The 14991-nt window shown below is 42.6% G+C and overlaps 1 protein-coding gene across 2 annotated transcripts in view; it reads left to right on the top strand.

The window, feature by feature from the left end:
• Positions 1-14991, top strand: part of ERMP1 (endoplasmic reticulum metallopeptidase 1) — a 37315-nt gene that overhangs the window by 9822 nt on the left and 12502 nt on the right. The window contains exons 5-11 of one of the 2 annotated variants that reach the window (XM_070431625.1): positions 1545-1691; positions 2350-2442; positions 4882-5094; positions 5962-6179; positions 8644-8818; positions 9216-9406; positions 12506-12658. In XM_070431625.1, coding sequence (XP_070287726.1) covers positions 1545-1691; positions 2350-2442; positions 4882-5094; positions 5962-6179; positions 8644-8818; positions 9216-9406; positions 12506-12658 — 1190 coding nt within the window. Of the gene's footprint in view, positions 1-1544; positions 1692-2349; positions 2443-4881; positions 5095-5958; positions 6180-8643; positions 8819-9215; positions 9407-12505; positions 12659-14991 lie in introns of both variants that reach the window. The other variant, XM_070431624.1, reaches the window with a different exon arrangement.

Here is a 14991-nt window from a genome sequence, read left to right as displayed (position 1 = left end):
ACACCATGGAAAAATGAAGGCTAAAAACAGAAAAAAGAAAATGATAAAAGCAAAAACCCCCCAGAATTCCCAAATAAAAAATAAAAATAAAAAACTAAAATACTGACTCATGCCATGGAGCAAAGAAACACATAAGAAAGAAAGACAGTAAAAGAAAAAGTCAATGAGTGGTGGTAAAACAAGTTTCTCTGATGGGGGAGAGCGAGCACATTCAACAAGCAAATCTAGAGCTGGCATACATTACTTTATCTGTCAACATTAGTCAGCTTTTTGCTAAATTTTATTGTAACAAACAACCCTGAATCTCAGTGGGTTACAATAAATAGCAAAGGCTCATTTCTTCCTCACGTTACATTGTGGTTCCTGGATAAGTGAAGTTACGGTTCATGGTGATTATGTCCCATGTGGCTTATTCATTCTGAGATCCAGGCTGAAGGAGACGCCCCAGTCAGGGATGAATTGATCTCGTGGCCAAAGGGATGGACCATGTGATGTCTCTCGGTTAAGTTTCATGTCTCTCCCATTCAAGATTACTTTGCCACGGCGATTCATGTGGCTGAGCCTGCAGTTATAGGGTGAAGAAATGTATGTGCTGCTTCCACAGGGAGGCATTACAAGTTACATGGGAGGGAAGTGTGAGTAACTGGGAACAAAAATACATTTTCTCTCATGATCCTAAAGAGAAAACTGCCACATTGGAAAAAAAGTTGTATATGCATGAAGATATGAGTGCAGAATTATTAATAATGATAAAAATTATAAATAGTAATAAGGAACTTTGTGGTATATTCAGTGTTTTGCAGTTATTGAAATGACCATTGTAATATCTAGCAACACAGGAAAAGCATTGAACATGATGTTTAGTGAAAGAGCAATTTATAATTATATATACCCTGTGAGTATAGCTACACACACACAATCATACATTTTTTTAAAAAAATTGAAGATATGACCCTTGCCAGTTTGGCTCAGTGGATAGAGCGTCGGCCTGCGGACTGAAGGGTCCTAGGTTTGATTCCGGTCAAGGGCACATGCCTGGGTTGTGGGCTCGACTCCTGGTAGGGGGCATGCAGAAAGCAACTGATCAGTGATTCTCACTCATCCTTGATGTTTCTGTCTCTCTCTCCCTCTCCCTTCCTCTCTGAAATCAATAAAAAAATATTTTTAAAAAATTGAAGATATGAAAATAAGTTATCTTAGGATGATGGACTTTTGAGTGATTTTTATTTTTTAGACAAAACTTTTTATAGCCATAATCTGTTTGGCTCAGTGGATAGAGCATCGGCCTGCGGACTGAAGGGTCCTAGGTGTTCGATTCCAGTCAAGGGCATGTGCCTTGGTTGCGGGTACATACCCACTAGGGGGTGTGCAGGAGGCAGCTGATCAATGTTTCTCTCTCATTGATGTTTCTAACTCTCTATTCCTCTCCCTTCCTCTCTGTAAAAAATCAATAAAATATATTTAAAAAAAAACTTTTTAGTGTTATTTTATAATTAAAAATAATTTTATTTTCTGAAAGGTTATGTTGTCATGTTTCATTTCAGGTCCTGAAAATCCTTGGCTGGTCCAAGCTTACGTTTCCGAAGCCAAACATCCTTTTGCATCTGTGGTGGCTCAGGAGGTTTTTCAGAGTGGCATCATTCCTTCAGATACTGACTTCCGCATCTACAGGGACTTTGGGAACATTCCAGGTATTTTGTCAGTTGTGGGCCACAGTGTGACGATGCTTAATTAATAGCAAGTTTTACATTTTGGAAGTCTGTGAGTAAACAGCGTTTTCTGGGAGCACATTCTCTGAGAGCCGTGTATTCTGACTCAGCTCCTGATATTTTCCTTTTCTTTTAAATTCTGCTCCAAGTAAAATGCCTGCCTTTTTTAGAACATGTCATGTCACCTTGCCCCGCAGTGTGACAGAAGAACCGAGGAGAACTGCTCAGCAGTTCATTCCCAAAAGATGGTAATAGATCTTTCGGGGACTTTTGACTTTCATTGCTGTTTTGCTTTGCCAACAACATTGGTGGACTGTACAGCTTATTTGACGTTAAATTTGGCTCTGGCCTGGCAAGGCTATAGATGGCAAAGTTTCGGGGATGTCCCAAGCTCAGTATTCCTGCTCCTTGCTGTGGGACTTGTAATGTGCAGTCGTGTGCCTCCTCACGTGTGTATTGAATTACGTGCCACAGCTATAGATTCTGTAAGCATTTGGAAGGGAATGTCATCCGTAAATGTGACAAAGCAATCATGCTGCTGCTTTGACATTTTGTCTTTTAGGAATTTAATACATTAAACAGATAGGCCTAAAACAAGTGGATCTTTCCAGCAAAATGACCCTTTTTGTGTATGTTTTAGGAATAGACTTGGCTTTTATTGAGAACGGATACATTTATCACACCAAGTATGACACAGCGGACAGAATTCTAACAGATTCCATTCAGAGAGCAGGTTGGTATTCTCATTTAGACTTTTCATCCATGTTAAAATGGAATATCAGGGATGACCTATAAATCTATAAATATTTCGTGGCCTGAGCATTAGGGAGGCAGTGTATGGTGTGAATGAACTGGGGCTTTGGAGTTAGAGATCTGAGGACTTAAATTTAGCCTTGAAGACTAGTTTAGCAATTAAGAGCATAAGACTCTTCATTGTGGGGAACTGGAAAGGGGTTGACCCAGGGTTATGGTAGGGTTGCTGAGTGATGAGAGTCTAGCCAAAATGGAAGCTGTGCATTGGAGGCGGCACCAACACATTTGGGCAGCTTGCCCAGGTGCAAAAAAGTTACATTGATCCAAGGTTGGGTGGTGAGGGCAGGTGAGAGGGTTATAGGACACGTGTCAGGAGAACACAGGACAAGGGAGTTCAAGTGCTCTCCCGAGAGATGTGGGGTAGTGAGGGCAGGTAAGTCTGATGCTGCGCCTTAAAGAGTTGTTGGGATTTGGCCTAGTGGGGATTACATTCCAGGTAAGAGCACAGCATGGGGTAGGATGTGCTTGTGTGTGGGGTTGTGGGGGGCTGTTGGTGAGTAGATTGTCAGATTACAGTCTAAGGCAGTGGCCAGCAAACTGCGGCTCTCGAACCACATGCGGCTCTTTGGCCCCTTGAGTATGGCTCTTCCACAAAATACCGACTTCTGCTCATGGGCCATGAAGTTTCATTCGCATTGTCCGTGCGCGCCTGCACGTGGTATTTTGTGGAAGAGCCACACTGAAGGGGCCAAAGAGCCGCATGTGGCTTGTGAGCCAGTTTGCCAACCACTGGTCTAAGGGAACTGTACTTTCAGCAATAAAGGGAAACGAGGTAGAAGTGTGAGGGTAGAGAAAATTGCAGAAAGCTTTACAAATCATCCAGAAGATGCTGTAGAAATAAGGGGTAATGAAAGGCCTGAGTACATGAATGAATGATGGCTTTAAATGCTGTTAGTCTCATGATGCTATCTGGAGTGGATGGTGGAGAGGGGGGGAGAGCCATGAATGAGGTAATTTAAGCCAGGAGACAATAATTTAAGTGTGGAATAATGAGGATCTAGACTGTGGTGCTGACAAAAGATAGAAAGGAAAGGGGAGGGGTAGAAAAGTAGATTCATTTTTAATGTAAATTCAACAAGACTTGACAAGTTAGATAGAAGGGATGAATCAGATGGACGGCAGCAAAGATGATGCCATGGACTGTAATAGGGATGTGGGAAGGTGAGCCTCATCCAGGGCAGGAACAGAGAAGGGAAGGACACCATGAACCTGTGAGACCCACAGGATGGTGGCGGGGGGGGGGGGGGGGGGGGGGGGGGGGAGGGCGGGGGGGTGTGCGTCTGTGAACCGACCAGATGAAAATACAGGTACAGTTTAGAGCTCTTGGAAGAACTTGGTATATGGGTTTGGGTGTGAAAGGCGTAGAAAATACCACAAAAAGTTTGGAGAATGGAAATGTTTTTTTGGAAGAGCAAAGCAAAGGTAAAGGACTACACTTGAGCTTTTAAAGTCCCATTAGCACATTTTTAGGGAGCCAGGAGAGCCAGTGTAAGAAACACTGTGGTACGACAAGGTGGAGTCTTAAGTGAAAAGAAGAGAACGTTAAGGATGGGATGGGCAAGCGGTAGAAATGCCAGTCACTCAGGCTTTTTATTACTCCCGTGTTAAAGCTCAAACTCATTCATCTTTTCATCGACATAACAAACATTCGCTACCTCTGATGTGTCCTGCGTGATCCTGACTCTCCCTGTCATTGCTGAGCAGTCTCTCTCCTCATTCAGGACTCCTGTTTCTGTATTTGGAACTCTCCCTCCTCAGGGCCTGCATCTTCACAGTTCTGAGTCTGGACAGTCTCCCCACTGTGCGAGCTATTAATACCACTTCCTCAGGGTTGCTTCTCTGACCTCTCAGACTCCATTAGTCTCCCCTGATATGTTTCTAGGGACCTCTAATACCTCTCCTTATTAATTATTTTTATTCAGATACAATGGACATGGCTTATTAATTCTTAATAACTTGTACACTCAGTTGTGGTTTGGTGTCCGTGAGCTTCACGAGAGGTTTTGTCTCTTGGCTCACCACTGAGTTGTGGTGTCTAAAGCAGCGTTTGCTGCATTCCATATATAGTAAATGAATAGGCACTAAGAAACAGCTATTGAGTTTGTCAACAGCAAGGGTACAGCTGATCGCAGTAAATATAGTTCTAATAGATGGGAATGGATGAAGGCCATTTGGCTGAGTTTGTAGGTGGAGAGGAAACGGAGTATGAGCTTGCAGCTTATTTGAAAAATTTAATAAGAAAGTGGGGTCGAGCAATAAGATGGTAGAAAGCTATTTCTTATCACATTCTTGCTAGGTGTTTCTTTACTCGGATACTGGATGGTTTATTCAACTTTGTCTTTCTTTTCTTTACTAATAGGTGACAACATTTTAGCAGTTCTTAAATATCTAGCTACATCTGATGTGTTGGTTTCTTCTTCTAAGTACCGGCATGGGAACATGGTCTTCTTTGATGTGCTCGGCCTGTTTGTCATTGCCTACCCCTCTCGTGTTGGCTCCATAATTAACTGCATGGTGGTAATGGCTGCTGTTCTGTACCTGGGCAAAAAGTTGTTGCAGCCCAAACATAACAGTGAGTATTTCCCCCTAAAACTACAATCCTGGCGTGGGTGTAGAATTTGCCGGAAGTTTTTTTAGTCAGTTTGCTTATATCTTTCCAAGACATTAAAAACCCTAAGAAAAATAATATTTGATTTGTAATGTAAGAAATTTCTTAACGAATATCAGATTAACGTGTGCATTATATTTTTAGTCTTGGTGAAGCAGACAGTTTTTATGTGCTAATGCCCTCCTTAAAAGTACCACATTGGAGCTCTTGAAAAATGGTTTGTACAGATTGACTTTTAGTGAAAAGTCCCACTGAAACATCAGGTCTACACTGCAGACCACTAGCACAGTGTCCTGACGTATGAATGAACTGCTGCCAGTTAAATTGGTCCCCTTCCGCTTGAAATGTTTTACAGTCTAAGCTGGTATCTGCTGTTATGAGATAAAATATTCAGCAGCTAATTTAAATAATCCCTAACCACCAGTTATGTCCTGTGCTGCTTCTTTTCCTGTGATAGCTTCTTTTAGCAAAATTTTAGGTGGAACTTTGTTTTCCATTCTTGCTGATAGTTCGACACACAAAGCAGCCTGAACGGATGAAGAGTAAGACGACCCGTTTTCCCAGTTAGGAATGAATCTGAAGTAGTCCTGAAAGACTTATCCCCGAGTCTGTAATACCCACAAAACTCTCCGTCAATGTTACTTGAACATTATTCTTTTCTACCTTCCCTGTCCTAGTATTTAACAAATCTTATCCCTGGGTCGTTTCAATACTTTTCAATTACATGGCAAATTTCCTGATTTAACGTTTGCCCCTTTAACTCTACTGATTGGTTATGAAATTGTTTGATAAAGATGGTGGTCTCCACACTGTGTTTCTCTTCATCAGCAGCTAACTACAGGAAGGACTTCTTCTGTGGATTTGGCATCACTCTGATAGGCTGGTTCACTAGCCTGGTGACCGTCCTCATTATAGCCGTGTTCATCTCTCTGATTGGACAGTCTCTCTCATGGTACAACCACTTCTATGTCTCCGTTTGTCTTTATGGAACTGCTGCTGCAGCCAAGATAATATTCATACATACCCTTGCAAAAAGATTTTATTATGTGGTAAGTGTTAAGCGCATTTATTGATTTCTTTTTGCTGCCTTCAAGGATTGAAGACAAACTCAGTGGGATTCATTGTACAGTCACGTGCCACTTAGCCATGGGATGCATTCTAGAAAAGGTCACTAGGCGATTTGATCATTGTATAAACCTCACCCAGTGCACTTACACAAACCTAGATGGCGTAGCTGCTGCTGTAACTGCATGTGCTGTGCGCTCACAGAATGGCTGTGCAGCGTTACCACAAATGCTGGGCAGTGCATTGCGATGTCACTAGGCGACAGGAAATTCTCGGCTCCATTATAATGCGATGGAACTACCATCATAATGTGGTCTGTCCTTGACTTCCTCATGTGGCTTTTCCCCGGTGGAGGAAGAGCACAGATTATATACATGGCCGGATTTGGCCTTTCGAGCTATCAAAAACTGTATGGCATGGTCATAGAAAACTGGCTCCCAGAGCTGTGTTAAATTTCTGAAAGGCTTCCTATTCTGAGGGTTTTCTTGCAGACTTCAAATGAGGTGACAAAGCTGGAAGTGGTGTTAGGGGTGATAGCACTGCTGCATCTGCCTTGGTTTTTGTAACCATGCTCTTGAATCTGCCAGCCCTCCCTGGGCTCACCTAATTGCTTATCTATACTAATAAAAGGGTAATATGCTAATTGGACCAGATGTCTTCCGGATGACCATCTGGATGTCCTTCCTGACAAAGTTGGCCCTAGGTGAAGCCGCACGCCTCACGGTCCTGGGCACCTTAGGCTACGGCCTGGGCGAAGCCACCCACCCACGGTCCCCTGCAGCTGCAGCCAGCCAGGGCGAAGCTGGCCCGGGTCCCGGGTGCCTGTGGCCGGCCAGAAGGAGGGTAGTCCGGGTCCTGGGTACCTTCGGCCAGCCGGAGGAGGGAATCCTGGGTCCTGGGTGCGGGGCTGAGGCAGAGGCAATTAGGGGCGATCAGGCCGGTAGTGGAGCAGTTAGGGAGCGATCAGGCAGGCAGGCAGAGGGGGTTAGGGGTGATCAGGCAAGCAGAGGTAGTTAGGGGAGATTAGGCAGGCAGGCAGGCAGGCGAACAGTCCCAGATTAGGAGCCAGCGGTCCCAGATTGCGAGGGGTCCTGGATTGGAGAGGGTGCAGGTTGGGCTGAGGGACCCTCTCTCCCGTGCACGAATTTCATGCACTGGGCCTCTAGTGTTTGAATAACTCTGTTCTCCACTGGGCGGTAGGCTGCATGAGGGCAGGGATTGTTTTGTTCATTATCCCCTGGGCTGAGGCAGGGTCTGACACAGCACTAACACAGTGTTTGCCACCTGCAAGAATAATGCACTTACAGCTGCACTTAAAGTTTTCTCCTTGGTTTCCTTCACTTTTTTTTTTAACCTGTATGTTGTTGATGTAGATTCTGACAGTTTCCCTGGTGTGCTGTTGGGGGCACTGCAGCATCCTATACAGTCATCCCTCAGTGTCCCTGGGGGATTGGCTTCTGGGGGGCGCCCCCTGGGATATAAAATTCCTCAGATACTCAAGTCCCTTGTATAAAATGGTGAAGTATTTCACATAAACCAACTAAGCATGTTCTCCTTGATACTTTAAATCAGCGGTCGCCAACCTTTCGGACCTCACGGACCACCACAGGTTGGCGACTGCTGCTTTAAATCATCTCTAACTTTACTTATATTGCCTAATACAATGTAAATGTTATGTCAACAGTTGCTGTATTGTTTAGGGAAAAGTGACAAAGAAAAAAGTCAGCGGCATGCTCAGTACACTTCAGCAACAATGTAATATTTAAAGAAATTTTTCAATGTGTTGTTGGTTGAATCCACTTAATGCAGTACCCGAAGATACGGAGGGTTGACTGTACCGTCCTTCACAGGTCATTTCTCTAGTTTGCCTGAAATTCTTTGGAAGTTGTGTAAATAGGAAAGCTTCCAGAGGTGAATGTTTTTAGGAGACTCCTTTTTCTATTTTATAACATTTTCAAAGTTTACTTATAGCCGGGTGGAGGAAAAGCACAGATTATATACAAGTAATGATGTTTTTTTTACCCCATCTTGTTAAATTCCCCTTTCCTGTGCAGTAACTTGAATTTATTGCTTCAATGATAGGAGGTAGCTTTGTTTATAAAGGCTAGATCCCCACTTAAAATGTGCAGCTTCTCTGAGCAGTGGGAACTGTATTACAATAGAGCAGTGGTTCTCAACCTTCCTAATGCCACGACCCTTTAATACAGTTCCTCATGTTGTGGTGACCCCCAACTTCATTGTTACAAATTGAACATAATTAAAGCATAGTGATTAATCACAAAACAATATGTAATTATATATGTGTTTTCCAATGGTCTTAGGTGACCTCTGTGAAAGGGTCGTTCGACCCCCAAAGGTGTCACGACCCACAGGTTGAGAACCACTGTAATAGAGTACCTTTATGAGTGGCCCATGAATACGACTCTTGACTGTTTTTCTTTCTTTCAGAACGCTAGTGACCAGTATCTGGGAGAAGTATTTTTTGACATCGCGCTGTTTGTGAATTGTGGTTCCCTTATAGCTCTCATTTATGGAGGATTTTGCTCGGCATTTATCAGTGCTGTGTGGGTGGCGTTTCCATTGCTCACAAAGTTTTGCGTGCACAAGGACTTCAAGCAGCACGGTACGGTGTTTTTGGTTTGGATACAAATGGGAAAATACCTTTAAATACATAAGATAAGGCTTTCGGGGACTATTTCTTTCTTTGATCTCTTTGGGAAGGTTTTCTAAATTTTTTTTTTTTTAATTTTCAGATCACGCAGATTTTTCTCTCATACCTCATACCCTACCCCATTTTCACGTTTACGAACACATGCTAATATATTATGTATTTTGTTTCTTAATTGTACTTTAGCCTCTCTGAGTGACAGTGTTTCATCTCACTGGATAACATGAACCAAAAGGGCATGAGTCACATCTAGCCCAATTTCTGATAAGTGCCGAGATACACCAGCACTGTAAAAATCCTTACCGCACTGCCGCGTCTCAGAGATCTGTCATTTCTTTCTCTTTTTCCCTAGGTGCCCGAGGAAAATTTATTGCCTTTTACCTCCTGGGGATGTTTATTCCTTATCTCTATGCATTATACCTCATCTGGGCGGTGTTTGAGATGTTTACCCCCATCCTTGGGAGGAGTGGTTCGGAAATCCCACCGGATGTTGTGCTGGCTTCCATTTTGGCTGGTTGTACAATGATTCTCTCCTCTTATTTTGTAAGAAAATTTTTCTTCTTTTTAAAAAAAAATACAGATATGTGATGAGTTTAGCCATGCCATTCTGTAAAATAGTGTTGCTGATAATTTATTGAGAAATTCTTAAGCAAAAGAAATAGTGAATGGCTGTGCATATTGTGGGTTTGGTGTGGTAAGAGAATACAGAATGGGTTTTTGTTGTTACTTCTGCCCCTCATCTGATTATATCGCTTTTCAGATAACTTTTCAAACTGCCTGAACGTGAATTTGCAGAATGTGTACCAAGTGAGGACTGGTAGGGGTGGCTTGGTGGTGAATTTTTAGAATGATTCCTAATAGTGTGCTTTGAACTTACTCGTTGGAGGCTAGTGATAACACATAGCAGTTTTATTGGGCTTGTTAGAGCGAGTGAAGGAAGACTAACTCTGATGAGGCTTTTCCCGTGACCAGTCGGCTCACAGTTGTCTTGTCTCCTCGAGGGATGTACACTTAGGACACCCACGGTGCCTTTACTTAGCAGTGATGAAAAAGTATCACAGGCTTGTCATTTTGCTTGGTCAGTATTCTGCCCTCGGTGAGAGTCCCGCCCTTGCCACCCCTATTTCCCTTCCCCTGGACTCTCCAGCGGGAAGAAAGGACATGAGCAGAGTTGATGGCTGGACCCCGCTGGTGAGAACAGGCTCCATGCCGAGTTCTGCCCTGTGTGGTGCAGACGCCGTCCTGGACTCCGGACGCTGGCCCGGCCCCGCCAGGGGAGGCAGATCTCTGTGTGTGGCACTTCTCGTCGGAGTTCCTAAGAACAAGAAGTACTTACTGAATACCCGTGGGCACACTCTGAAATTTGGGGCTAAGGGACCAAATAGAAAAAGTGATTGTGGCTTTACTGTGTTCTTTCCTCTGTGGAGATGATAGTGACCTTTTCCATATTTGGTTCAGTAAAGGGCATCGGTGTGGAGGATGTTCGGATCTAGCCACAGCAGGCCAGCATGCCACATGCCTGACCAGCATTATCCACCAAGTCCCTTAAGCAGCCAGTAAGTAGCTGTATACGCAACAGCATACACAGTCCTGTAGAGTCCTATGCACAGTGTTGTTTGCAGTCATTGTACTAGTCCTAAAAAAGTCTGAGCCAGTTTCAGCCATTTTACCTTTGATATAATCAGGTCCTTATTGGTATTTGCAGAGATGGATGGAAAATCCTTGTTACCTTCAGGGTTTACGTATTTTGGTTTTAATATTAAGCCTTTAAATCCTCTGTACATATTACTAGGTAGGTTTGCTGTTGTGAGGATTAAAGATGGTGGAACATTGTCTTGTAGAAAAGTTCTGATCTAGAGTCAGCTGAGTTATGAACTGGATCCCTCAGAGTATTTAAGTCGTAGTCAGTGAATGGCTATTCAGTTCTGTTCCACATGGAAGGGTTCAAAGTGAACTCTGAGAACCTCACTGTGGAAACTGAAAATGACCCCAAAGCATGGAATCTTGGAAACCATAAGAAAGGGGATTAAAGTCTATTATCTTCTAAATTATATTTTCTTAGGAAAGCTTTGATTTTATTAAAAGTGCCTCTTGGCACTAACCAGTTTGGCTCAGTGGATAGAGCGTTGGCCTGTGGACTGAAGGGTCCTGGGTTTGATTCCAGTCAAGGGATATGCCTGAGTTGCGGGCTCGATCCCCAGTAGGGGGTGTGCAGGAGGCAGCTGATCAATGATTCTCTCATTGATGTTTCTATCTCTCTCCCTCTCTGAGTAAAAATATATTTTTAAAAAGTGCCTCTTGGAATACTTTAAAACCTCATATAATTTTCATTACGTGAAATAGCTCTGCTGCTCTTTGATGCTGCGGGTTATCATTCCCATTATTTCCTTGTGTGTGGAGCGTTAAGGATAGTGGCTTATTAATAGGGTGAGCCATCTCTTCGGTAATGGAAAACGGAAACACAAAGCATACTTCGGAGAGCTTTTCTTCCAGTCCTTAGGGATTTATTAAATGTATTTGCTAGAAAGCAGTTGAATTCCTGTCAAGTGATCAGTTAGCAGGTCTCCGGGGATTCTGCTGCGCTGCGGCTGTCATGGTTATGTGGGTTAAGTGGGGGCAGCAGATTGTGTTTTGCTAACTCACTGCTTTGAGGCCTGGGGAACTTAGTTCTGTGCTCACAGTTGTAAAAACATAAGATCCTTTATCTAAGACCAGTATTGTTTTGCTGGAGATTACACTGGATGGGATATTGGTACACTGTAGATATAAAGTTCTTTAATTTTATGTAGTAAAGTATATGGTAGGTTATGAATATTTGCTTAATTTTCTATTTTCATCTCAAAAGTATTTGCATATTTATGTTCTTTTCTACTTATTGACCCTAGAGGGTGGGTGATAAGGGGGAGAAGACAAAAGGGGGAGCTGGGATTAGATCATGGTTTCTCAAAGGGGTTCCTTCAGAACCCCTAAGGCGTCTGAGTCATGTGTGTCCCCTATAACTTTTAATGCAGTGATTTCATTACAGTTAATAAGCATAGTTAGGATTTTGGCTGCCGCATTGAGATTGAGACACCCGTGCCGTTTGGGGGGACACTACTTGTGTTGTAGTTTTTCCTCACGTGCAGGAGCCACGCAGAGTCTTGAAAGTGCATCCAGAGGGATCCCACCCCTGGGCATTTTATACAGGCATTATGAGTGAAATGTGAGTCTTGTTGAAATAGGCCTGAAAGCTTACCTCTGTTTCTTTAATAAAGGCCTGATGTCACAAAGTGCTGGTAGTTAAGTCATCTGTGTTAACAGCACGTTGACAGAACAGGAAATAAAATGAGGTCATGGTTTGGTGATGGAGCTACATCCTCCAGTCTCGTGGCCAACTGAGCAGACACAGATTGTCCCCTTTCTCCCACTGCTGTCTGTCGGGAAGGCTCCACCATGGCAGCGGGGCATTCTCACTCATCCAGGTTCTGACGTGCGATGGGAATCCCTTATAACGAGTGCTGTGTTGACTGGGAGTGTGTGAGCGTATGTTAGCACGTGCTGATACATTTTCTTCATGATCTGTCGTTTAGCACCTGTCATAAAATAGTTAAAGCCACCTTTCTGCCAGTGGTAATTATTCCGTTTTTGTGTTTTGTGTTTTAGATTAACTTCATCTACCTTGCCAAAAGCACACAGAAAACCATGCTAACTTTAACTCTGGTGTGTACAGTTACATTCCTCCTTGTTTGCAGTGGAACTTTTTTCCCGTACAGCTCCAATCCTGCCAGTCCAAAGCCAAAGAGAGTGTTTCTTCAGGTAAGAGCAGTTTTGCGTGAGCTATTTGAAATTCTGGAGAGGAAAGCCTTGTGTGTTTTGAGCTTCACTAGTCAACAGGAAAACCAACTGACATTCCTACTGTTGACCTATTGAGTTGTACTCGACTATTCTGTGTAAGACAGTGAGGAAAAGACTGACCGTCAAGAGGCATTCTTACCAGCTGGATACTTCCCAAGAGACCACATTGGAAATATCTGCTCGTTGTTTTATCACTGTTCAAATTGTAAAAATGCACCCACTTTGAAAAATAAGAGCAAATATATATCATGGGGTAATGAGCTTTTAGAAGTAGAGATTGTAAGAATTCCTGCAGGCCAGTAAAAATCTGAACTATCAACTGGCAAAATAAAATAGGTATTTTATTTACTTATTAAATTTACTGATTTTTAGAGGAGAGGGAGGGAGGAAGGGTGGAGGTAGGGAGGAAGAGAGAAACATTGATTTGTTGTTCCGATTATTTATGCATTCATTGGTTGGTTCTTTTATGTGCCCTGACCAGGGATTGAATTCACAGTCTTGGTTTATGGGGACGATGCTGTAACCCAGCAGACCTCACAGACCGCCGGTTGGCGACTGCTGCTCGAACCAACTGAGCTGTCTGGCAGGGGCCTAAAATAGGTATTTTTAAATGCTAGTAAAATTGATCTTAGTTAACACTCAAAGTAATATGTGACAATGAAAATATAGTGATTTAGAAAAGGTTTAATAAAATGAAATTTAGAATTTTCTTATATTTGAAGTTTTCCTGCAGACTTTTAGAACTGGCTCTATAAAGCAGGAAGAAGGACTAAGTTGCTTTATTTACAGTCATCTTCTCTGTTAGAGGTTGTGGAGAGGCCCAACAGAAAAGCTGAGTCACAACCTAGATAATGATTCAAGGACTTGCATAAGTAATAATATTTGAACTTAAACATCAGAGAGATTTTGAAAAAGGGCCAACCAGTCCTTGTTTATATACTGGAGGACAAAGTGATACATTTTATGTGACATTTTTTAAAAATATATTTATTGATTTTTTTTTTTTACAGAGAGGAAGGGAGAGGGACAGAGAGTTAGAAACATCGATGAGAGAGAAACATTGATCAGCTGCCTCCTGCACACCCCCTACTGGGGATGTGCCCACAACCAAGGTACATGCCCTTGACTGGAATCGAACCCGGGACCTTTCAGTCCTCAGGCTGACACTCTCTCTACTGAGCCAAACCGGCTAGGGCTTATGTGACATTTTATAGTTTGCAAAAAACCTTTGGTGAAGAACAGCTAATTAAAAAAAAAAAGTTTTTATTGATTTCAGAGAGGAAGGGGGAGATAAATAGAAACATTGATGATGAGAGAGAATCATTGATTGGCTGCCTCCTGCATGGCCCCTACTGGGGATTGAGCTGGCAACCCTGGGCATGTGCCCTGACCAGGAATTGAACCGTGACCTCCTGGTTCATAGGTTGACACTCAACCACGGAGCCACACCAGCTGTGTGAGAACAGCTAATTTTTAGGAGATTTAGTGTTATCTGTGACTTGCTAAATGTTTTCAATTTAAAAGTATAGTTAACATACAATATTAGTTTCAGGTATACAACAGAATGTCTAATTTTTATAATTAAATCAATACTATTTAGGACAAACCATATTTTTATTTTTAAAAACTCCTGTTCTGATTGGAATTGGGGTTTGCGTCAGTGCCAGAAGTTGGTGAACTTTTCCTGTGAAGGGCCAGATAATATTTTAAGATCTTCCAGCTGCTGTTTTTTTTAGAGTGAAAGCAGCCACAGACAGTACCGAAGCCCTCTGCAACCCTTTTTCTTCTCTTGTATGATATTCTTCAGGCTGCTTTCCGTTGTTAATAAAGCTATTCCAGAAGCAACTTGGTGTCCTTTCCCAGAATTCCGTTAAGCACAGTCCGTCACCTCTTGCTGAGCTGTGATTCCCACTTTTCTCTGCACATGAATTAGTCTCATGTAACACTGAAAGGGAGATGTGTGTGTGTGTGCTACATAGGTCCTTATCTAAAAGGAGTTCTAGTGTCCATGGTTTTCAGAATTTATATGAAATTTAAATATATAAATATATTTGTAAGAAAAAAGCGAAAAAAAGTCAAAATGTATTTGTAAGAAATAATAAAACAACCCATCTTTGAGTTTAAAAGAAAGAACATTAACAGTCCTTAAGAAAACCCAGTTGACCCTTATTGATCCAACTCTTTCTCCATCTCTCCCTCTTCCCAGCCCCTAAAGTACTCACCCAACATCTTGAAGTTTGGAGCTAATCATTACCTTAGTTTTCTTTATTTTACCACACATGTATAAATCCCTA

Source organism: Myotis yumanensis, unplaced genomic scaffold (genome assembly GCF_028538775.1).
Source record: "Myotis yumanensis isolate MYYU_CA2020_CCGP unplaced genomic scaffold, mMyoYum1.0.hap1 SCAF_12, whole genome shotgun sequence".
Taxonomy (NCBI): Eukaryota; Metazoa; Chordata; class Mammalia; order Chiroptera; family Vespertilionidae; genus Myotis; species Myotis yumanensis.
This window is presented reverse-complemented; position numbering and strand designations above follow the sequence as displayed.